The 26462-nt window shown below is 37.3% G+C and overlaps 1 protein-coding gene across 5 annotated transcripts in view; it reads left to right on the top strand.

Annotated features, from left to right (window-relative positions):
* rab3ip (RAB3A interacting protein (rabin3)) overlaps nucleotides 1-22443 on the top strand; it is a 44894-nt gene extending 22451 nt beyond the window's left edge. For 3 of the 5 annotated variants that reach the window (XM_039655922.2, XM_039655926.2, XM_039655921.2), the window contains 7 exons: nucleotides 3670-3747; nucleotides 6406-6609; nucleotides 10522-10650; nucleotides 11065-11177; nucleotides 12534-12633; nucleotides 19219-19288; nucleotides 21959-22443. In XM_039655922.2, coding sequence (XP_039511856.1) covers nucleotides 3670-3747; nucleotides 6406-6609; nucleotides 10522-10650; nucleotides 11065-11177; nucleotides 12534-12633; nucleotides 19219-19288; nucleotides 21959-22041 — 777 coding nt within the window. In that variant the 3' untranslated portion in view covers nucleotides 22042-22443. The remainder of the gene's footprint in view (nucleotides 1-3669; nucleotides 3748-6405; nucleotides 6610-10521; nucleotides 10651-11064; nucleotides 11178-12533; nucleotides 12634-19218; nucleotides 19289-21958) is intronic. The other 2 variants (XM_039655924.2, XM_039655923.2) reach the window with 2 other exon arrangements.
* The last annotated feature ends 4019 nt before the right edge of the window (nucleotides 22444-26462 follow it).

The following is a 26462-nucleotide window of genomic DNA, read 5'->3' as shown; positions in this document are numbered from 1 at the left end:
GTTTTTCTGAATTAATGAGTTAATTTTTCATGAGAAAAACATTTGCTCTGTTTTTCTGTATTAATGAGTTAATTTTTCTTGAGAAAAAAAGTTTTTGCTCTGTTTTTCTGAATTAATGAGTTAATTTTTCATGAGAAAATGTATTTTTGCTGTTTTTCTGAATTAACTCATTAATTCAGAAAAACAGAGCAAAAAAAAATTCCATTAAAAATTAACTCATTAATTCAGAAAAAGAGAGCAAAAAATTTTTTCTCATGAAAAATTAACTCGTTAATTCAGAAAAACAGAGTACATTTTTTTTCTTCAAGTGAATGCAATACGCCTCCGTAGCATTCTTTGTTCTTCATTTTTTTTATTAGCAGAGTTAACAAACCTTGCTGTATTTTCGTGTAAGTCATTAAAAGAAGGTACAACGCCATTTTGCTCCGACGAAACTGACTTGACGTACGACCTGTTTTGCGTACGAACTTCCCAGGAGGACTTGAACGCAGCATATCATCATGACGATCACGACAAACACACAGAAACTCCAAAGGGCTTCACGGCAACCCGTCAAAATAAAAGTTCGGTTTAACTTGACAGAAATATATTACTGTTGTACAGTAGAAATAGGAAATGTCCAGATGTAATAATACATTAACACTTAAACGAATAAATTATGTATATTTTAAACAAAACTGAATTTAAGGAATAATCCATGTTTTAATTTTAACAGTAAAGCTCATTGTGCAGCACATTATTTGACAAAAAGTTTCTGATAAAATTTGTGTTTTATGGCTTAATTTTATTATCAGCAAAAACACAGAATTAGTGTGAATTTTTTAAATATATCTATGTTTTTTTTTTAATTAATAATACATGATTTGAATTATTATACATTCTTTTTGATGTCTAATAAAAAAAAAAAATGACATGCCCGCTCCGCTACGCTAGCAGGTAGTGTGTAGTGTACTTTTATTTTTTAGGATAAAAAAATCCTAGGGGAAACACTGCACACTATATATACTATATGTATTGCACCATTTGTAAAGTGGGTATATTCGACATATTTAATGTATGAAGTGAAACATTAAGAATAAAATATTTTTTCTAATTATAAATAAACACATATAATAGGTAGGTATAAAAGACACCTATTCAACAATTCATAGTTTTAATCAGTTATACTGTATATCCCGAAATATACACTACCGTTCAAAAGTTTCTGTTAATAGATGATCCTCAAAAAACCCTTTTTTGCTGCTCAAAAAACCTGCTTAAAAACAGCATTCATTTGAAATAGAAATCTTTTAGAAATAATTGTCTTTACTGTCACTTTTGATCGATTTATTTTAATTATTATTATTTATTTAAATTAAAATTATTTTATTTTTAATTTAATGCATCTTTGCTGACTAAAATTAGTTATTTCTTTCAAACTGATCTTACTGACCCCAGACTGGTAAAGTATATTTATTAAAAGTCACATGATAATCACATGAAGACTTTTGTGAACATTTTTGAGTGTTCGTTAGAGTTTTAAACTCTGTATATATATATATAAAGATATAAATAATATCATTATATAATTCAATATATCGCACGTGTTTTAAGTGTCAAGTCAATTCACTTCAATTTATATAACGCTTTATAAAATACAGATTGTTTCAAAGCAACTTAGTAAAATGATTCAATGAAACAAACAGAGTTGAGTTCTACTGTAAAGCAGCTCTAAAAAGACAATCAGTTCAGTGTTGAGTTCAATACAGCTAAAAAGCAGCTTTTTAAAAGACTAGTATAGCAAGCGCCCCATAAATGACATCATCCATAAAAACACACCGGTTGAATACACCTCCGTGACGTGTGTGTGTGCTATCAGGGTTGTAAAGCAGTTCACATCAAATCTTTCAAATCAAATTCAGCTCTTGACAAGCTTTCGTACCAAACCCAGAAATTGACATTTAGATTGTTATCTGGCTGAAACTATTGCAACATGTTTTATTGCATCATTTGCTTTTAGGGTGGCATTAAAACTGGAGTGTGGCAGATGTTAGACGACTACTTCACATTGCTTTAGCTGTTTATAAAATAAACTAAACTAAAGTTCAACCGAACAAACCGTTGCGTCATTCAGAGTTACATGAGCTGCAGAATAAAGCACAGTTGAGGTTCCAATCCAGTCAATAAACAAACTCAAATATAAACATGTTTTTTTTTGTGGAATACAGTCAGATGACGAAGATACAGATACAGACAGCCACAGGGGAGCGACACTCCAATCCAGAAGGGGGCGCGCATGGTAATGCAACACTGTTTGCTAACCACCACAACGGGAAAAAGTGGTCCGCTCATGGACAAAGGAGTATACTTTGATAAACTGTCCTTTGCACTACTCATCTAAACCTAGCATTGTGGATTTGTTGCTGATAACTCTTTAATTTAGGGTCAAATTCTCACTATTAACTAGTAGATCCAGACCGATAAAGGATTTTGAAGGCCGATACCGATACAAATATTTGTTGGCTTTAAAATCCGATATTCCGATATATCGGCCGATATTATTTTTATTTCAGAAACGCGCAACAAAATATTAACAGATTTCCCTAACATTAGTTATTTATTTATGAGTTTTAACTAAAATAACATGATAATGCATTTTAAAAAGAAACTTGTTTCTATTGTCCCAACAGAACAAAGGAACATCAAAATATGTTAAAGTTCTGATAAATAAAATAATAATTAGTCCCTACATTGCTTTATAGTTATAAGCTACCTTATTATTACAATGTCAGCTTGTTCATCCCTTTACCTGCACTTTTTGACAACACACGACATGGTTGATGCGTGATTCGTCCATTTTTATTTTATTTTTTAAATATTCATTTATCGGCCATTATAACTGCCGATACCGATATTTTAGAAAATGCCTAATATCGGCCGATAATATCGGTCTACCGATATATCGGTCTGGCTCTATTAACTACTGTAGTTGCTTAGAACATATCAATGCCTTATGCTGCATGACCATATTCTACATCCCTTAATCCTACCCAATACCTAAATCTTACTAACTAATAAGCAGTAATTAGAGGTTTATTGAGGCAAAAGTCACAGTTTGTAGGTAGTTAATAGTATGAATTTGACCCCTAAACTAAAGTATGACCAGTTTTCCTTTCCCAAAACCGAGGTACGTACCGAACCGTGACATCTGTGTACCGTTACACCTCTATATATTTCCAAATGAATTGGTATTGAATCGAGATCAGATTGAATTGAACACTTGTGAATCGGAATCAAACACGCTGTAAATTGTGATACCCAGCCTTATTTCTAAAGTTATTTGAGAATCTTACCGATTTGAACAAATATCCAATTCCGAAGTTCATCTAATTATGTGGACAGGGTCAACATATGACCATATATTATACCATATGAATACAGATGTGCTGAGTGATTAGGTAACCCGCTCTGAAGTCTCACTTCCTCTCCTCTGTTTTGCATTTCATAAGTTTCTCATACTTTTCCTTTTTCATGTCTTTCTGTTTTCCTTTGTTTGTTTCTGCTAATCAAAGTCCTTGCGTGTCCTCGTCCTTTAGCTCTGCGAGGTGCCTCTGGTCTGGTCTGTTGTGTTAGAGGTTTTTTTTTTACAGACAAGTTTGAGTTCGATCTGATCTGTGTCATTCTCAACAGGAGGCTCATAAGATGGTGCACGAGGCTAACCTGAAGCAGGCCACTGCGGAGAAACAGCTGAAGGAGGCGCTGGGAAAGGTGAGTTATGCCGACGTGTCTTTTTTGTTACGGCTAAATGTCAAGACAGCACAGTGAGCCAAAAGAGAGAATACGGTGAGCTCTGAGAAGGAACGAAGCTTAACATCTCACTAAACTTGTCGAATTGGTCAGAAGAAATTAACTTTGGGTGCGTTTACATGACAACAATACGCTTAAAACTGAGAGGTTTTTCACGTACAGACGACACCATTGTCAAAACGATCCCCATTCAGGCGAATCCACGAAAATGACTAAAAACGCTGTCAGGCCATTAGATGGCGATGAACTACTATAGAGTGAACATGTAATACGCATGTGAGACTTGCACCTTGAAACTGTTTTCAGGCCCCCAAAATGGCGCTGTCGTGTAAACGGACGGCCAAAACGCATAAAAAGTTGAACATTTTTGTTTGAGAACGGTGTACACAGCCCTATAAACTCCAGTTATTGATCTATAATGTTCTCTAGCATTAAAGGGTTAGTTCGCCCATTTAAGACATGAAGTTGTATGCAATCCTTACCAGCACTATAGTGCATACACACTGACCCACTCTGTTGTGACCCCCCTGGTCAGAGTTCTGACCGCTGGAAGTTTTTCAATGAAGTACTCCCGGCTATTTTCCGGGGTCACAAAACTGTGCGTTTTTACGTGAAAAAATGATTTGCGTTTCAAAGCTTGATTAATTTACCACACAAAAAACACGCCGGGCAAAATTCATACCTCAGTTTTAATGCGGCACTATTATCAATCCGCGCCGCCGCAACGTCAACAGTGCGCACGTTACGATCAGCTGTTCCATAGTTTGACAATCGATTGACTACTAGGTAAAAAGTGTTAAATTAACAATGGTGCGAACTTGTAAATTCCCAGGCTGTGACCACAAGGATGTTCGAGGATCAAAGTTCAGATTCCATCGTTTTCATGTTTCTTATGAGACAGCTTTGGCTGGTTGCCATGGGAGCTAAAATATCCCGAATAAAGGATTTTCGTGTGTGTGCTCACTTCAGCGAAGACGATTACATCCCCAACCAAGGAAGAAAAGGAAAAAAATATATTTTAAAGAGTTTTGCTGTTTGCTACCAGTACCACGGGTAATCTAACTTTATGATCCCATGTCTAAACTGTACGGTAAACAAGCTGAAGGGGACATTTGGTGTCAAGACAGTAATAAAATTATTGATTTATTAATAATTGTATTACTGTCCACTTAGTATAATAATAATAATAATAAAGCAGTCAGATAGACTAGGCCTATTATATAGCCAACTGGTCAAGACAACGTTAAATTCTTAAATAAAAAACTACAAAGCAACGTGAGCGATCACACACTTACTCAGTCGACATCTGAACGTCAGTCCAGCTGGTTTGGGTCGCTTTTTCCAATTGAGTTTAGGTACGTAGAAGAACGTCTCCAGGTTTAGCATTGCAGGGAAAATGTCATTGGATGCAGCTAATGCAGACAGCTGACCTCCTCGTCAATCGATAGGTTAGTTCGGTATACTCCGGTTCATTTATCACTTCAGGTATCCCTTTGTCGTTCTGCTAAAATTACTTTCATCATCTGATCCGTCTGACATTGTGCTAAAATTCGTTTCATCATCATAAGTTTCGCAGTCAGACATGTTGTCAGCGAGTCGCGCGCTATCAACAGCTGATCGTAACGTGCTCACTGTTGACGTTGCGGCGGCGCAGATTGATAGAAATGGATAGAAAATAGTGCCGCATTAAAACTGAGGTATGAATTTTGCCCGGCGTGTTTTTTGTGTTGTAAATTAATCAAGCTTTGAAACGCAAATCATTTTTTCACGTAAAAACGCACAGTTTTGTGGCCCCGGAAAATAGCCGGGAGTACTTCATTGAAAAACTTCCAGCGGTCAGAACTCTGACCAGGGGGGTCACAACAGAGTGGGTCAGTGTGTATGCACTATAGTGCTGGTAAGGACTGCATACAACTTCATGTCTTAAATGGGCGAACTAACCCTTTAAAGGTGGGCCTTATAACCAAAATGTAATGTCACTCTGATTTTACTAGTCATCATTTTAACAGTAACCGTATATTGTGAAATGTAGTTATTAAGTCTTGCATATTACATTGGTCATATAGCTTATATCTATTTTTTTCCAAAAATTAAAATCTATCACAAGTGCGAAATCAGTTTCACGTTTGGAAACAGTTATAAACGTTGTAAATATGACTAGATGGGCGATGGGTAAAACCCATACACATCTGCACTGTGTGACACTCTTAGCAGGGTTAAATTAATGCTTGCCATGTACCAAATGAGAGGAAAGGATGCTTTGGTGGGTAAATGAAGCTGAAATGGTACCTTTTTTTTAATATGCCAAAAATGACATGAGTGAATCAAATAAGATAGAAACAATCCACTTGGAAAAACTTGGTATAATAATAATAAAAAAAAAACATTTGAGTTCACTCTTTTTTTGCATCTTGTTAAGCATCTTGCTCGTGACCCTGTCCTAAAAAACACGGCACTTGAGTTCAAAGAAAATGCTTTTTTCATTCCACCACCCTGCATCTCACATTTTTGACTGCAAAACATGGCCTTTTTGTGAGATGTGATATTTTGTAAATACCTGAACTTAAACCGCTCTTAGGTTTGTAATCTGACAAGTCCTTCTCTTCCTCCTGGGTTCAGATCGACGTTCTGCAGGCTGAGGTGGCCGCTCTGAAGACTCTGGTCCTGTCAACCTCTCCCACATCCCCATGTAGGGAAATGCCCCCCGGACCCAAAGCGCCCTTTAAAAAAGGCCACGGTCGCAACAAAAGCACGAGCAGCGCCATTATGGGCAGCCAGCAGGAGGTTGCGGTAACGCAGCCCATTGTACGTGAGTGTAAAGAGGTTTGTATCTGCTTGTGTACGTTTGTGTGAGCATCCAGAGACATTTCCCATGTACCCCCCGATGTCATAATAATCACAACACGTATTTTTATCTTTCGAGTTGATATGTACTGTAGATGTATCTCATGAGAATATTTCCAATGTCCTTTCTGACTGCACACTAAACCAATAGATAAAATGAACTTTTATTAAATGCAGAAACCTATTTTTTTTTAATTGAAATATTCTGCTCTTATTAAATGTCATACTGAACTGACCGACAGCTTCAGTGATTAGAAAAGGAGAGCTTTTTACTTGGTTTCTGTATAATTCAGTTATAATTTGAAGAAAAAGTTTTTGTTTTCCACACAGTTAGGGAGTGAAAATGTCTAATAAGCCTATAAGTGCTCCTCTGCAACCATCTACTGGTTAAAGTGGTAATTTCATGTCTTCTCTGGTAAAAAAATGTTAATTTTAGACTTCAAATTCATGACCGGTATTTTGTTTTGCTCTATCCTCATGCGTCGGGTCATAGTTCACTCGTGGGCTGGAACTCCGGAAGCCAGTGATTACGGTTTAAGTTGTAAATATGGATAGTTTTCTTACAAAAGTGCATTGCTTCGCTTCAGAAGGCCTTTATTAACCCCCTGGAGCGGAATGGACTTTACTTTTACCGTATGGATTACTTTTATGATGGATGGATGTGCTTTTTTGGGTTTCAAACATCTAAGTTACCATTCACTCCTATTATAAAGTTCGAAAGTTCATATTAGGGGGAACTTTGGGTGAACTTCAAAGGAAGATATAGCTATGTGTCGTCAACATTACAGTGATAATCAATCATGTTTTTTGACTAACAGAAACTATAGGAAAAACAAGATGGGACTTAGAATGGAGCCTTGAGGAACTCCACAAACATTGAGAGCAGCAGAAGAAGAGTCATTTCCCATTTCTACAGAAAATCTTTCTACCAAATCTAATTCCATGCTCTGTAGTGTCAAATAGGGCTGGGAATCGATTCACATTTCAATTTCGATTCGATTTCGATTCACAAGCTCTCAGTTCGATTCGATTTCGATTCTCGATTCAATTTTCGATTTCGATTCCTGATTTGATTCTCGATTCGACTATAATGAAGATGTAATACAAATCCTATATTTATAAAAAAGAACAGTGGACATAAGTTTACTAGTGGTTAATTAATACAAGGAAATTAAGAGCCATAAACCTGTATATAAAACTCTTTTTATTTTAGGTACACTAAATGCATACAGAGAATAAACAGGATTTTGATGCAATATACAAAAAAAGTCAGAACAGTCGCACAGCTTGATCAAACAGTATCATGTTATTTTGTGTTTAAGATAGATATAGATAAATAAAATACATAAATATTTAGACTTTTTTTGTTACATTGATCTTACCTAAATGGTAATGTAATTTTTTTTTTGTTTTTAGTTTTAAGAGTTTATGTATGGAAGCTTGATTTCAATCTTTGAATTAAATTGAAAAAAGTAGCACAAATAAATACAATAGAATAAAGACACAAATTAAGAGACATTTTGGGGTAGTTTTTTTGGGTATGTCAGAAATACTACAGAAACTGAATAAAGTAATCCAATGTAAAATAACACTGGATAGTCTTTTTAGTCCAGACTGAATGAAATACAAAGGCTATTAATTCTGATTGCTTACAATTAATACTATATTCTGTTGTTATGACAACAGAATTAATGACTGACACAAATGGCTGCGTTCACTTTAAGAACTAGTGCGCAAATCCATTACTGTTTCATTAACTTTCTGTCACACACGTTTAATGCTAATTTAAGATATTACCGACTGTCTTTACGAGGTTACTCACCAAGACCAGAGTTTTGACATAATGTCGCGTGTTTTAACTGTTAAAGTGATATAATCCAGAAATAAAACTTTTGTTTCTGGCGAGCTGTTTGTGAGGCAGATTTAGGCTGTAACGTTACTGTGCACGCAGTGAAAGACATCTCTAAGAGTGCGCGAGCACGGGATGGTTAGCATTGCTTGTAAAACTCAAAAAGACGTGAAAATGATAAACGTTAGTTACGATCATAGGTTACGATGCAATGCTGGCCCGATTGTTAAGTGAATATTCCGGCATGTCCCGACTCCTAAACGCGTGTGTGTATCGACAGCTGCAGCGCTTGGCGCTTGCCTAGTGCAGAGAGACGAGAAGATGCAGCACCGCGTCCGCGAGCCCTTTATATTGAAAAAAAAATCGATTCCGGCCGTTGAGAATCGATTTTGAATCGAACACATTTTAAAAAACGATTAATCGAAAAATCGATTTTTTTGCCCAGCCCTAGTGTCAAATGTTGTGGGAAGATCAAGGAAAACTAGACGGCACAATTCCCTGGATCAACAAAGAGTATCAGGTCATTAGATAGATTACGGAGGGCAAAGACTCTGTTTTATGTTGAGAACACAGGTTGAGAACTGCAATGTTGTTTGTGAATGTTCCAAATCGGTTACAGAACTTGCGTTCATTGCTGACTAACAGTGCTTTGGGAAACGTACCTCTCTATAGCCATGTTTCCATCGACACGTTTTTATCCGAATTAAGTGATATCGAATGAAAAAAGCCTTATGGAAACAGTAAAATTCGATGAAATTTCATGAAAATCGATTTAAATGAAATACGTTCGGTCTCATCGAATTTTCTCTTGATCGATATGCGGCTAATGCGATAAAAGCTGATGGAAACGTTATTTGCCGAATAAATAATGAATTGCGATTAAGTTTTATGCCCTTTTATGGTTGCAACACGTCAGAAGACGAGTTCATTTCCGGCCAGTCTGTTTGCGCACACATGGCGGATGTCAACAAAGACAGATGTAAGTGGACAAAGCAAAAAGATGCTTCAACCAAAGGCTTTCCGTAAACCACGATCTCCCAGAACTGATGGAGCGCTGTCGTTCCCACACCACAGTCACCTCCGCTGTCGTCGGGCATACGTGCATTGTCATCATCATAGCAATGTTTATAGCGTCGCTGTTTTCTTAGGTTAGTTTTGCTTGTTTTTACGTGGCTTGGTTGAATTGTAATGTAGAATGTGGTCTGTTATTTCTAGTTAACAGACTGCGGCGCTTCTAGTATAACACACCGTTGCCATGGACGCAGTTCAGAGACGGAACAGACTATTTTCTTTAGCAGAAGCAATACTCGTTTTTAAATCAATAAACTCGTTTTTAAGTCAATATTATGTGTCAAATTATTGATTTATTTGGTTGATTTATATGTAATAAGCAGGATAATATATAACGAGGCGGTTGTTATAGCGTATACAACCAACAACCGCCTCGCATACATTATCCCATTCATATGTCGCTATCAGCTGGCACATAAGCATTATTAGCCTTCAACGTGTGAAATATTGATCATTTTTTGGTAGATGGCGCGATCCGTTTTGTCTAACAAAACTTTGTTCGCAAAAGTTTGCTCGAATGTTGTTCGATTCAGTGCGAAAATAAATGGAAACACCTTAAAATGTCTCAAATCAATTCGATATACAAATTTGATCGCAAAACAGCATGTGACTTCATTACGTACAGGTTTTTATTCGCTTTAAAGCCGTTGGATGGAAACACACTTTCACCAGCTTTATCCGCGTGAGTTTTTTTTAACCGAATTTCAGATAATTCGATTGACAAGTGGATGGAAACATGGCTTATGTCTTACTTTGTTCTGTGCAAGGTATTTAAATATTACATACCGGCATCGTTTTCCATATAATGAATTTTAAGCGTGATCTTAACCTCACACAGCTATAGTATGTTGTGTAGCTTCAGTCTGAAACTTACTTCAAAGTTTACTGATGTGATGTGTTCTGAAATGGACTATAAAAGTTATATAATGGTGGATATGAAATAGTAAATGTGTGTTTTTGGCATTTGTTAGGTGGATTCACTGCTCTTCACAGAGTTCAAAGCATGGAAAGAGGAGCCGACCCTAGAAAGAAGCTGCTCCTTCCTCGAGCGCATTTACAGAGAAGACATCTACCCATGCTTGACGTTTTCTAAAAGCGAGGTATGCTTCTGCTGTCTGTAAGACTTATGAGCTCCTCCTTCGACTGTTAATATTTTATGAACGTTAGATTCTGTAAATGATTAGCTGTAATGAACTAAACAAACGTGGCAGCTCAGCTCATGGTTGAGAATCTGGCCTAACAACTGAGATATTCAGCTGCTCTCTGGTGGTTGAACCTGCTTATAAAATAATATAATACAATTCAATTATCATATGATATAGTGATATAGTATATATGCAATAAATCATGGTAAATGTTGGCGACTTGTGGATCGAAAGGCCTCCTAACTGTATTGTTGTGGCTCAATGGTTCTCCTGTTTTCCACGTGAGTGTTGGCCTGACCTGGCTTTAAACTAGTTAAAACCACAGAGACAAATGTGAAGCATTGAAGATGTGTGGTTTGTGACCCCCAGCTTGGATCGGCGATCTTGGAGGCGGTGGAGCAGAACACACTGAGTGTGGAGCCGGTGGGATTCCAGCCGCTGCCGGTGGTCAAAGCGTCTGCCGTCGAGTGTGGAGGACCCAAGTGAGTGTCGCCCACATCACCCGGCGTTTTACAAATCCATATCTCTCCTAATATGAGCATGGATCCTGCAAATAAACAATGAATGTGACAATGCCAGCACATGCATTTAAGAATCAGATGAATGATTGCCTTTAGTTGTGAACTAATTTATCACGCAACACTTTGTTTAAAGGCAATTGCAGTAAATTTTGGTAACACTTTATTTTACAGCGTCCTTGTTACATATGTTACATGTACTGACTATAGTAAACAGTAAATTATGCATAATTACATGCAATTAACCCTCAACCAAACCCTAATCCTAGCCTAACCATATAGTTACTCATGTAAAATATACACTTTCAGTTATACATTAATTTACATTAAAAAATCCCCTAAAACGCATCGTGCAGCCCAAACCGTAAGGGCTGGAGCTGTGAAACTTTGTCAGATGGTAGGGCCTCGAATTGTGGAGAAGCTATCAGAGTATGACCCCGATTGGCCCATAGGTGGCGCTGCAGCAACCAAAAGTACTAAATTGCTCATAACTCCTAGACCGTTTGACTTAGCTTCAATGTTTTTACACCACTGTAATCAAGACGGACAAGATGTATATCTCGGATTTCCATTTGGAGCAAAAATAAATTTGTTATTTCGGTTTTTGTTCAAAACCCACTTTTGCGAACTAGTCCCTGGTTTTTTGCCCAATACTATTCTCTGGACTCTCTAGATAAATAATTATCGAAAAAAAAGTAGAACTTTTGCTTTTGATTGGCTATAACAGGGTCGTTTACAAAAGGGATGGGACAAAATGCACCCAAAATCATATAAATCCTAAAGGAAAACTCAAAATTTTCACAAAAATTGATGAGCATATGTCTCATAACATGCCGAAGAAGCGTGCACAGTTTCATGGAGATCGGACCATAGGTGGCACTATAACTGTTAAAAAGCTTTAAAACCATGCATTTCCAATGTTAAATTGCCTGTATTGATTGTAAATGGTGTTTTACATCTATTATGTCCGTGGATAAATACATGTTAAATAAAATTGAATGCCTTTCGATGCTTTTGTGCTTAAAGGCCTGAACTGCTTGAACACCGATAAATGCTGCTTGCAGCTTTAATTTTTTCTGTATTTGTGTTCTTTTGTTGGTTTTGTTCTTATTCTGATGGGCTCTTCCTGTGGCAGGATGGCACAGACTCTTGTGTAAGTGAATCGTGATTAGACCCTCGGTCCCCCTGACCTGGCCCTGTGTCTGTGCTTCATTTAGTTATTCGCCCAGGCGTTATAGTCGTAAATCCCTCCTCAGATGTCCATCAAGTTTGTGGTGTAATGTATTTCTAATTGCTTTCAATCTCTTTCCCGCCGTGTAGGAAATGTGCCCTGTGTGGTCAAACCAAAACCTGCAAGCACAGAATCAAGTTTGGCGATTCCAGCAGCTATTATTACGTGTCTCCGTTCTGCCGCTATCGGGTGAGTTTCGCATTTTTGGCCTGTTATTCGATACACATTCTATTTACAAAGGTGGCAACATGGTCTCCCAGATAGCAGACTGACATTGAATCAACGTGGAAATATGACATCGAAACAACGTTGATCTGACATTGTTTTGCTCATCGAATTAACGTTGAACCAACGTCAGACGCGTCATTCTTTCAAAACTAACGGAAAATCAACTTGAAATCAACGCGTTGTTTCAACGTTATGAAAGCAAATCAATTTTCGATTTTCATTTAGCTTTTGAAGAATGCCGCGTCTGACGTTGGTTCAACGTTAATTCGATGAGCAAAATCAACGTTGTTTCAATGTCATGAGAGACGTCGTTTCCACGTTGATTCAATGTCAGTTTGCTGTCTGGGCTGTGTAACATTAGCAACACACTATTAGCTGACTGCAAAAGGCTAATCATTTTAATTACTGTTATGTGTCCGACGTTGTAAAGTGCAATACCATTGTTCACCACAGTAAAGTTGACTCGACCGAGTAGATCTCTGAGTTGAGTGGAGGCCGGGCATAATTTGCATATTTCATAATTGTTTGGAAAATGTTAATGTAAATTTTACAAGTTCGCCTTCCCATCCAGTCTTGATAAATATTGTAAATTAAAGGATTAGTTCACTTTTGAAAAAACTTTTGCTGGTAATTTCCTCACCCCCATGTCATCCAAGATGTCCATGTCTTTCTTTCCTCAGTCGAAAAGAAATTTAGGTTTTTGATGAAAACATTCCAGGATTTTTCTCCATATAATGGACTTCAATGGGAACCAAACGGTTCAAGGTCCAAAAGACAGTTAATAACAGTTTCAGATGCAGCTTCAAATGTCTTTAAACGACACCAGACGATGAATAAGGGTCTTATCATGCGAAACGATCGGATATTTCAAAACTTGTTCCAAAAATGTAACTTTTCTAAGGACAAATGCTAGCCTTGCTATATTGAACCATCCGGTTCCCATTGAAGTCCATTATATGGAGAAAAATCCTGGAATGTTTTCATCAAAAACCTAAATTTCTTTTCGACTGAGGAAAGAAAGACATGGACATCTTGGATGACATGGGGGTGAGTAAATTATCAGCAAAAGTTTTTTTCAAAAGTGAACTAATCCTTTAATTTGGCTTGCTATATGCTTGTGATCATCAGGAGTGAATGATTAGGTTCAATGAACATATACGTTATTAGTCAAATCCTTCTAGTGTTGATTATGTTGGTACTGTCATAAGCTCTTTCCAGACGAAGTTAAGAATTTAACTTGGAAAAGATTGGAAATATTGCATAACAGTTGCGAATAAAGCACTGTTTCCATCCAGTGAGTCGAAGAGAACAAAATGGTCACTTCCTGGTGAACTGGCGTAAATATCAAGAAAAATGGAAGTTGATCTAGGAGTCAAGTCATCCTCATTTATATAGCTCTTTTAACAATGTAGATTGTTTCAAAGCAGCTTTACAGACATAAACTTAATATAATTTAAAGTAACCGAGATTGGTTTGGTTTTATAGCGGTTCTTGAATAATGTTATTTTCCTGCTAAAAGTTCCCAGATAGCAAACTGACATTGAATCAACGTGGAAATATGACATCGAAACAACGTTGATCAGACATTGTTTTGCTCATCGAATTAACGTTGAACCAACGTCAGACGCGTCATTCTTTCAAAACTAACGGAAAATCAACTTGAAATCAACGCGTTGTTTCAACGTTATGAAAGCAAACCAATTTTCGATTTTCATTTAGCTTTGAAGAATGCCGCGTCTGACGTTGGTTCAACGTTAATTCGATGAGCAAAATCAACGTTGTTTCAATGTCATGAGAGACGTCGTTTCCACGTTGATTCAATGTCAGTTTGCTGTCTGGGTTGGTTGATTCACTTCTGTTGAAATGATCATTTGTTATTAAATTAGGATACTCTAAACAGACTTTAAACACGAACCTGTGATAAATGCTGATGGTGTTCACATGCACATTAAGAATTGATTCTATAGTTATGTGCGTTTGAATACGGGTCCTTCTCAAAAAAATTGCATATTGCGATAAAGTTCATTATTTTTCCTAATGTAATGATAAAAATTAAACTTTCATACATTTTAGATTGATTGCACACCAACTGAAATATTTCAGGTCTTTTATTGTTTTAATACTGATGATTTTGGCATACAGCTCATGAAAACCCCAAATTCCTGTCTCAAAAAATTAGCATATCATGAAAAGGTTCTCTAAACGAGCTATTAACCTAATCATCTGAATCAACTCTAAACACCAGCAACACCAGGCTTTTAAACACTCCCAGCCTGTTTCATTACTCAAAACCGCAATCATGGGTAAGACTGCCGACCTGACAGCTGTCCAGAAGGCCATCATTGACGCCCTCAAGCAAGAGGATAAGACACAGAAAGAAATTTCTGAACAAATAGGCTGTTCCCAGAGTGCTGTATCAAGGCACCTCAGTGGGAAGGAAAAAGTGTGGCAAAAAATGCTGCACAACGAGAAGAGGTGACCGGACTCTGCGGAAGATTGTGGAGAAGGACCGATTCCAGACCTTGGGAGACCAGAAACAGCAACAGAAGGTCCTTCGTCAGATCTGGATACGACCTGGATCCGGAAAACTTCGGGCTAAACAAAGACACTAAGATTAGCGTAGATGCCATTCTACTTTTGATGTAACCAGTACATCAGGATTTAACCCTTTGGAGTCTTGGGCTATTTTGGCCCTTTTTGAGTACTTTTTTATTTTTTTTTTAATTTTGCGACATAAACAAATTTTTACCATACCAATTTTTGGTATCATTTTTTTCAGCACAACATCACCTATACTTTGATGTACTGATGTGACCCAAAATCACACAAAAAACACAAAATCCGAATAGAAATATTATAGCTTCCCAGACAGCAAACTGACATTGAATCAACGTGGAAACGGCATCTCTCATGACATCGAAACAACGTTGATTTTGCTCATCGAATTAACGTTGAACCAACGTCAGACGCGGCATTCTTCAGAGCTAAATGAAATTCGAAAATTGGTTTGCTTTCATAACGTTGAAACAACGCGTTGATTTCAAGTTGATTTTCCGTTAGTTTTGAAAGAATGACGCGTCTGACGTTGGTTCAACGTTAATTCGATGAGCAAAACAATGTCAGATCAACGTTGTTTCGATGTCATGTTTCCACGTTGATTCAATGTCAGTTTGCTATCTGGGTTTTCTACTACAAAAAACACAAACATGCTCAATGAAGCATTTTAAAAGGTTTAAAATGTAAACACAAGTTGTAAATGTCAAAATATACAGGTAAAATTCAGATATAATCAAGCTATATTCAAAAAAAAATATGATTTACAAAAAAAGCAAGTGTAGTCATAAGCTTTTTTTTTTTTTCATTTTAGCTTTGCCACTTTTTAAAAAAAATTGTGCACACAAATATACAGAGAGCTATATTTAAGGCCTTGCATTCCCAGAGTATGAGGGTTTCCTAATAGTGCAAATACAACATAAAAAAGGTCAAATTGAGATAAAATGAAACTATATAGAGCAAAAAGCAGGTGTGGCAATAGGCGTTTTTTTCTTTTCTTTTTTGCTTAGAAACTACAAAACACTTCATGTACAATTACACAGCTAGCTACATTACACGGCTTTCATTCCTTGAGTAAGAGGGGTTCCTCAATAGTGCAAATATACCACACAAAAGTTAAAATGAACACAAAATCAAACCATACATTCAACTATTTACAACAAATATCAGGTGTGTTTATTTGTTGTTGTTTTTATCTGTGCCACTCCTCAAAACAGTTTATCTAATCTACTCCTAAACTACCCAAACTACTCCTAAACTATCTACACCACTCCTAAACTACTCTCAAAATCTACTCAAACTAGCAAAAATTTCTCTCTCTCTCGTATAACGTATATATGTCTCTCTTTGTCTACTTAGTTGGCTCCTCCTTCATTCCGTAAAATGTGCAGCCTGAAGAGAAGAATCAGCAGATTCACACATTTTTCTCCGTTTTGTTTTATGACAAAAACCAAAAAAGTTATTAGTATAAATGCAACGTCTGTCACATCCCATCTTGCGTTCTTTTACGAACGCGTCAATATACGCGTACATTTTTTTTATATAAAGTTTAAATGATCATATCTCCATTTTTACTTGGTCTATCAACACAAAACAAAAAGTAAAATAGAATTTCAAGTCAGCACTTTCGACAGAAGTGGACGGCAGCGCTCAACGTGACTGTTTTTATGCTTCGACGTCTTAAACTGGACATGTGACTTGATCACGCCGGCGTGATCGGCGACCCCGAAGGGTTAAGGAGAAGTCACTGAGGCAATATAATAATTTATATCATTATATATACCTACTCCTCTCAAACTCGCAAAGTCACGTCTTTTTTATATGCGCATCAATGAATTTATTCTGCAAATTTGTTTCCATCGTAGTTTATGTTGTCTTATCTGATACAAAATGTATCTGACAGTTTGAGCGCATACGTATGTTTTATGTGCATTTTTAGAATGAATGCACATCTTGGCATTTCCATCCAGCTTTTTTTATGTAATATCCCAAAATGCGAATAAAAATAGGTGACTGGAAAAATAGCTATAGTAAAGATATTTCACACTCATATCAAAAGAATATCTTTTCTAAATCTGAAAAATAATAGATATCTATGAAGTAAATTAAGCCTGTTCAGGGCTCTACAAGCGACCATTTTGCTTGCATATGCCCCTAAAAATTGATAAGTGCGAAGAGGAAACATGATTTACGAGCACAATGTGCGAGTAACTACAACCTAATCGAAAATGAGACGATAACTAAATAAAGCTAGTTTTAAATGACAAAAACTATGATGAAAATCTATTGACATTTTCGTCAACAAATAAAAACTAGACAAAAATGTTAGATACTAACGATTTGGGAAGCGATCCAGTCAGAACTTGTGTACTACGTTTATGGCTCATAGTTGAACACAAAGAGAAGGAGCACACACGTTTTTATATATATGAAGAGTTTGGTTCCAAAACGCGATAAACGCCATTTTTAAAAAAAATTAGTTACTGCAAAAATCTGACTTTTCAATACCGACCAGATGCAAAACAATGTTTAATTTTACGTAAAATGGGATATCCGCCGTGTTATTATGTAATGTTTTCTCCCTTTCTTTCCAAACCGCGACAAACGCCAGTCTCCCTTTTCTGCAAAATGCCACATATCCGCTAAACCAATCACAACGCACCATTCCAGTAACGGCAGCGCTTTAACTAACCCGGCTTCCTAGGTTTTCTCTATTTTGTCCTTTCGATCAACAAACAAACAAAAAAATGAATAATTTTGACAGCATTGGTGAATCTGCGGAGGGTAAGGCATCCTGCATGGGTAAACGTGACATCGAAATCGAATCATTTACGTGAGGAAGAAGATGGACTCGGGAGGAGGAAATGCCGGCTGTTGCTTGTTCTCACACGACAGCATCAAACTTCTGTCACGCTGACACACTGACCCCCAGAGGATCTTTTGGAAAACTTTCAGTTGTTTTATTCAAAGTCAACGAAAACCGAGCAGGACCAAGCCAGTTTACAGCTGATCGCCGTCAAAAAAGTTCAGCGGCGACGTCCCAAGGTTGACAACAGCGATGTCGTTAGATCATGCTTAATAAATCATAATTCATGATGATGTGCTCGTCTTAGTTAATGTTTTAATTAAGGTTTTGTTCATCCATGAAGTCATGAATGAAAAACGTTGAACTGTTAAAAAAAAAACGTTGTTAGTTCCTGATGATATTAATATGAATTAATGCATAATTCATTTATCCATGAATTCATGATAATTCATGACATGAACCCTTAAAATGTTACTGAATATTGTTATATTAAAGCAATGGATTTATAGTATGCACAAGAAATTCAATGTGTATACAATTTTATTTTGATTAATTGCATTTTGAAAAAAAATAAATTATTGGGTTTATTGCATTTTGGGGGAAAAAACGATCTGTTTTTATAATAAATCTTTGGAAATCAAAACCTGGATTTCATTTTTTATTGTTATTATAACCTACAAATGCTATGTGAAAATTTGAAACCGAAAATAGTGGTTTTCATCTTCCCATTTTCTTGCTAAAGAAAACACAGTTTTACTCAAAATCATCAAAATGGATTTATAGCGTTTTGGAACCAAACTCTTCATATATATATATATATATATATATATACTATATAGTTTGTTAAACTCTGTTACTTGAACATTTTTTCACTGCGCTCCAAAATTTCTGTGTGCTCCTACATTTTTTTTATTTAGTAGCACATGTGCTCCTTGGGAAAAACCTTAGCGTAGAACCCTGCTGTTGTACCATAATAAAACTTGTTATTAAACAGAATTCCATAAATCTAATATACCATCATGCTCTTTAGTGCAGATTTTAGATTTAGTTTAGATGTTTGGGTGAAATATGACTGGCCACAGCAGCATTTTAGTATTCAGTTTCGATACGTTGAATGTTATCATTGCATTGTTTGCTGTAGTACTGAGGTTTAAATGTGAACGACACACTTCTCTTCTCTACCTCAGATTACGTCCGTCTGCAACTTCTTCACCTACATCCGTTACATCCTCCAAGGACTAGTCAAACAACAAGATGGTAAGCTAATAACTTATAATGATATTTCATATATAATCATTAATCTTATAGACTTAGATGGTTCAAAGCTACATATCAGCATTCAAGCTCGGTGCATGGATTTAATATGGTTCATAAACTGTAAGCATCTGTTTTAGTTGAATTATAAAATGATTTATGGTATTACTGTATGAAATTATCATCTTCATTTATCTGAACATGAATGTGCACAAGTTCTTTAGCAAAATATTTTTTGATAAAAGCTTTATTCAAAATTCAAGTATATTAAAAGATTCGATTTTTAATTTGACAAATATGTAATATTGTGGAATTGAGGTCAACCGTGTAAGTATGTTCTATATATGTGTCGCCATGTTGTCATTATCATGTTTGTATTGTAAAGTGTCCATCGTATGCACACTTCAGAGTGTCGGCAGAAGTAGTTGTAGGTCGGTTCAGTTTGGTTCCTTTTATTTGTACCCGTGGGTAGATTTGTTTTGCAGTGACAGAGTTATATACACAGATTTGTAATACAAACACAGACAATCAACAAGACAATAAAAATATATATAAATAGATAATAGCTTGTTCATCTGATTGATGGCTGCTGGGACAAAGCTATTTTTATAGCCCTTTGTTCTGCACTTTGGGACTATGTACCTTCATCTAGAAGGAAGAAGCTGAAATTCACTGTGTAGAGGTTGGGCATCATCTTTTAAAATTGAGGCAGTTATCTGCTGTAACTGTCAGGTATACAGGGACACTGGGCTAATCTGTGACACACCAATCAGCTTACTAGACCATTTTTTGATTTATGGAGTTTTTATTCTTTAAAGATCGATTCCCAAACCATGACATCAAAGAGAAAGATAAAATTGATTCAATAAAAGCACGATTGAATAAGACCATCATGGTTTTGTCAATGTTAAGATAGGACAGTTTCCTTAAGCAAAACAAGCGCTGGTGTCCCTTTTTGCATACAGCTTCACAATTTGCTTCGAAGTTTATCTTTGTGTCGATAATTGTCCCAAGATATTTGTAGGATTGGGAACATTCCACTATTCGCGTTAGTTGAGCTATATGCGCTAGGGGTAGTGTTCTCAAAAAACTCGGTACTTCGGTACCAAGTCGGTACTAAAAAAAAAAAAAATGTTACGGTACCAGCTTTTCTAGGTACCGAATACCAGGTTAATCCAGTTCTAGACGCGCTGTCTGAAAGGTGCACAGTTGCGTCCTCTTCATAACGCTGATATGCTCTCTCTCTGAATCCACTTGTTGACACGAAAGAAGGAAAGAGCCACATATGGAAATATTTTGGATTAGGCTAATGTCACGTTGCCATAAGAGGCCGATTACATGCAAATTCGCAATTTCAAATATAGGCGCGCTCATACGACAGACGCCGCGTGAGAGCAAGCGCTTTGGAAAGAATAAGCACGCACAAAAATATAATAATAAAAAAAAAAACGTGTGCGATATGTGAACGGCCTCTCAAGTGCTTTCGGGGTAGTTTTACGAGTACATGAGCACAGTAGTATCCACCCGACACCAGAGTACTGCTGGTATTAGTTTTGATGCATCCCTATTTATGTCATTTAATGTCAGTGCCAGTTCTAGGCGTATTCTTGCCTTTATAACTCAGCAGTTTTAAAAAGCCTTTTCAAAATTAAATATGAATGCAGTTTTAGATTAAATAAAAGTACAGTCAAATCAAATAAAACATGTTTTTTCTCCTGTAGCCTATAGTTTGCTAATACTACAATAAGATACCATTTATCAACATTAGCTACTTCACATCAACACATTGAGTGAACAATATATTTTTGCAACATTAATTATTGTTTGTAAATGTTATTTAATAGAAACACCTGATTGTTCATGTTTGTTCACTTCATTCATTGTGCATTAAATAAATGTTAATGGATTAGAACTTTACAAACAACTTTAAAAATGTGTTAGTGCATACTATTGTTTATTTTAGGTTCTAAAGTGTTTATAATACAAATGTACAGTTTCCATACTTGTAACCGTGATAAACACTTAAATATATGTAAATTTAAACTAAGCTTTGGTACCGAAATTGGTACCGAGAACCGTGAATTTTTACTGGTATTGGTACCGAATACTGAAATTTTGGTACCGTGACAACACTGCTAGGGGGGGGGGGGGTGCCATGTTAGTTTGTGAGAGCGCTCAGAGACAACGTGTCAGTTTCTCCACTTCTCACAAAATAACTTGCATTGAATTACCAATGAAGATTTACTTTCCCATTGATTTGCGATAGATTGCGGCGCGCTGGCTTGATAGGCGCTCGGCTGCTCATCTGAGGTGATGCGTGTCGCAGTAGCGTCGTCATATCTGACTATAACATGACAAATAGCTTATAGCACGCTCTCACATGTTTGTTTTTAGCATTTTTGGGAGGAGTAAAATGTACAATTGTGGTTTCAACAACCAGATCCATTTACACTTGAAAAGGTTTAAACCACCATAATCTAAATTAAATTTAAACCGGATTTGGCCAATTCATTTCGGTTGACATGGTCACATGTGACTTTTTTTATTCCGACTGTGCTGCTAGTCCAATCATAATGAGATTATTAGGGTCTATGAAAACACAGCGAGTGGTAAAATAAAAATTCCTTTGAAGGTTTCCCCTCTAAAAATGACATAATACTGTGTTTTTCCAAGCAGAGCAGATGTTCTGGGAGGTCTTGCTGCTACGGAAGGAGATGTCCAACGCCAAGTTGGGCTACTACAAAGACGAACTGTGAACAGAGTCATAACAGTCTTGGGAACGTCATTGTCTTAATCTGGCTACTCCTTGACATGGAGTTTACTGTCTGAGTGGCTTCACAGGGACCACCACACCTCATCATATTTATTGAAGCAGAAGGACGAGAAGACACTAAAGCATGAACTGTAGCTGGAGGTTGTGTTCTCTCTGAAGAATCTTTACAATGAAGGATGAAACACATTCAAATAAACGTGTCTCAACCTTTCTTAGATTGAAATGTTCAGTGCTATAGCTTGCTGTGTGCTGTTGTGTTTGTGTATCTGGAATGTTCCGTTTGTATCCTCTCAGACCACCGTGTGTATTTCCTCATGAGTCTCATCTAGCCTCCATTTTGATTTTAGTGCCTTTCTGGAAGCCTGAATAAAGTTCTGCACCTCCAGAGGAGTATAAACGCTGGTTTTTGTCCTCATAAAGTGAAAATAGTCTTATCAAAAGAAAAAAACAGACCCTCTGCTCCTATTTTATTTGAGCTTAATGGATTATTTTTTTTCAATTAAAAGCTTTTTGCTCAAAATGTTGCATTAAAGTGAGAAAATCGCGTAAAAGGGATCGTATTCAGAGGGATGATCAAAACAGATGGAGTAGATCAAGTCCATCAGCACCTCCAAAGCTTGGACAGTCAGCTTGGAACATTTCATTCTGTAACATTTGGCAATTTTGATTTATTGATGATCACGATATTTTACATATGCATATTCTTACATATGCTATCACTTGGTTCTGCTTCTTCTTTTCCTGTGTGCCAATGATTTCCAGCCCAAAAGCTCACCAAAACCCATCCAGTTCAAGAAAAACCCACCCAAAACTTCCAAAATCATGTGATATAATTTTATTGTCAATCAATAATTGTCAATCAATGTTGATAATGATAAGCACCATTTCAAAAAATACAAATAAAATAAATATGACAAAATAAAATTAAAATACATAAATTTCCCAGGAAAACAGAAAATACCTTAAAGAGAATTAGCAAATATGACTAAAACGTCCAGGAAACAATGTCAAAACAGCAATCAAAAAATTAACCAATTGCTTTGACCCTCGTAAAACACATGCATCAATTTCTATGTCAACAGTAATAAAAAGCCAATTTAAGTGCAAAAAATGCACAATATAATTGATCTTTGCTCTCAGAGTTAGTTATATTTCCTTCGAGTCTTCTCCCACCACAGGTGTAATACATGTTTGGAGAGTTGGGTCACTTGAGTATACAGCTACAAGTAGTAGGCCTTAACTCCGTAGTGGGCCTGTGTGTTTAGTAACGCCATGATGACTGATTTTATGGAGTACATGCACACTTGAATTTTCTTTATTAACCAATTCGACTACAAAATTTAGATGTTTGAAAACTGCCGAACTGACCCAAAAACCAGCCCAAGTTGTCCACCGGCAACTACCATGTGGTTGGTTGATTAGATAGTTGCATTAATGAGAAATTGAATAGGTGTTCCTAATAATCCTTTAGGTGAGTGTACTGAACTAGGGTCCACCAGGCGTCATCAAATGCTAGATGGCAGCAAGCCAAGAACTCCACGTAATTTTCAATGGACCGGTTGCCCTGAAAAATAGAGTAATGTAAAACATGTATTTTATTTCCTGATGTCTTTTTGTTGACCAACAGACACTTCAGACTCTTAGAGATCTTGGAAACCCCTTACCACAAACCTAACCCTTAGCCACAGGTCAGCTCAAATTCTATGGCTTTTTTAATAGCATGATAGCTTTCAAATGAATTAGGCCTAAGTGTTATTTGTTTTTATAAAACGGATAGTTCTGGTCCTTCACTCTGATTAGTTGAGCTGCGTTCAAAGCTGTTGTAAATTACTCAACAAACATACACTTGACTTTATGCAACAGCTGATAGCCTCCTTCAGGGTAGGTGCGTGCGCGCCTCTCAGAAAATTTCAGAGGCTTCTCATGGCCGCTGCATCGCCAGTACTGCGACTAGGGCATATGCACTGGCGAAAGCTGTCAGTCCGCCTGCATATTATGGTGAACCATCATTGTGTGAGAGCTCTGGTCACTTAAAAAGCCCAGAACTGGTACCAGTTGGGTGTAATTATGGGTGTGGCCTCCAGGAGGAAAGTAATTTTCACAGACGCCGGGGCAGAGGTCAACCTCTTTGCCTCAAGGAACAACGCTCACTGCACAGTGTTCTGGGCCCACCCAGCAGTCCGTTCTCATCCCAAGACGTCATCTAACTGACACTTTAGACCATACGTCAACATCCGACGTTTTAGGGCACCCTTTAACGTCAGTTAGAGGACGCTATCTAACCCTAACCCTACACCAGACCTGAACCTATTCGCGTCATCTAACTGACGCTAAAGGTAAAGTGTCAGTTAGATGACACCCTAGCATAGCGTCATCTAACTAACGTTAAAGGGTGCCCTAAAATGTCGGATGTTGATATATGGTCAAAAGCGTCAGTTAGATGACGTCCTGGGATGAGAATGAGTTGGGCCCAGACGTCCACTGTATGTGCTCCCGCCAGTCTCTATGATCCCTCAGGTCATCGGACAGATCAAGGAGAATGGATGATCAGTCCTCCTAGTAGCCCCCCTCTGGAAAACCCAAGCATGGTTTCCAGAGCTGGCACGTACTAATGGACACTGTGCCCTGACAAGTGCCAATGAGGAAAGACCTCCTCACACAGGTGAACGGGACAATTTGGCACCCTCGTCCTGACTTATGTATGGCCCCTGAACGGGTTTCTGGGGACCTCCCAGAAAAAAGTCTTAAATACCATCACTGAGGCTAGTGCACATTCTACAAGATGCCTCTATGCTCTGAAGTGGTCAGTATTCACTGGCTGGTGCTCAGCCAGACACTTTGTGCTCCCCTCATGCAAAGTATCAATAGTGCTCTCCTTCTTACAAGAGCTTTTGGATGCGGGTCGCTGCCCATCCACGCTCAAAGTGTATGTGGCAGCCATGGCAGCTCACTATGCTCCTGTGGCTAGCCAGTCGCTTGGGAGAAACGACCTTATCGTTCATTTAGTCAAGGAGCCAGGAGGTTGAACTGATTAGAGCTCAGGCTATTACATTATTAGCACTCCACAGGCCACTCCCACTACTCTGCCCATTAATGTGGATTAGAGTTGAGCTCCACTCTACGCTACCAATTGACTTTATGCACAGCTGCACTACTTCCTGAACTTAAGCCAGCTCCTTGTTTCCTGTATGCCATTATTGGCCAAACTTGATTAATTCAGGTGTGACTGACCTCAGTAGTCACGGCAACAATAATCAGACACACCTGAATTAATCAAGTTTGGCCAATAGTGGCATACAGGAAACAAGGAGCTGGCTTGAGTTCAGGAAGTAGTGCAGCTGTGCATAAAGTCAATTGGAAATTATTTGGCACAATTTGTGAAGAGTTATTTTGCGACCCAATTATATAATTAACACTCGTTTTTGTGACAAAATGGTGTGCACCTGCATAGTATCAGCATGTTGTTCAAGAACAAGGAAAATACATGGAGTAAGTATTCAAAGATTTCCGAAAGATGAGAACTTGTGCACAAAGTGGCTACGGGCTATCAATAACCCAAAGTTCGGTGAGGACACACCACTTGAAGCGCTAAAAAATCTGGCGGTGTACAGTTTACATTTCAAGCCCAAAGATTTCGAGCCTAACCCATTAGGATTGAAGAGACCCGCACTTTTGAAAAACCTTCAGTATTTTCCTTGCCAGATGATGATGACGACGAAAAGCCAGGAACGTTGGGAACTAACGATACCAGTAATAGCAGCACTAAACACATTTGCCTGGAGGTAATGTTCTTTCTGACTTGACTCGATTAGCAGCTAGTGGCTACTGAGAACACACACTGTAAAGAAACACATCTCCTATGATTTGTCTGTTGCAAACTAAATGTTTTTCGCTCACTTGTTGTTCTAATGTGTCTGCCTCACTAACTACCCAGATAGCAAACTGACATTGAATCAACGTGGAAATATGACATCGAAACAACGTTGATCTGCATTGTTTTGCTCATCGAATTAACGTTGAACCAACGTCAGACGCGTCATTCTTTCAAAACTAACGGAAAATCAACTTGAAATCAACGCGTTGTTTCAACGTTATGAAAGCAAACGATTTTCGATTTTCATTTAGCTTTGAAGAATGCCGCGTCTGACGTTGGTTCGACGTTAATTCGATGAGCAAAATCAACGTTGTTTCAATGTCATGAGAGACGTTGTTTCCACGTTGATTCAATGTCAGTTTGCTGTCTGGGTACACTTCTCAGCAATGAGTAAGCAAAGTTAATATGTAACGTAATAATGTAACGTTAGACACTTAGCTATAAGTTATATATAACTTTGCTATTAGTGATGTAATTCAAGCATGTTTTACTGTGTTAGTTTTACGTTATTCATGTTTTTTTACATTCCT

This window comes from Pimephales promelas, chromosome 24 (assembly GCF_988280905.1).
Source record: "Pimephales promelas chromosome 24, fPimPro1.hap1.1, whole genome shotgun sequence".
In the NCBI taxonomy this organism is placed as follows: domain Eukaryota; kingdom Metazoa; phylum Chordata; class Actinopteri; order Cypriniformes; family Leuciscidae; genus Pimephales; species Pimephales promelas.
The sequence above is the reverse complement of the archived record's forward strand: the minus strand, read 5'-3'. Positions and strand labels throughout refer to the sequence as shown.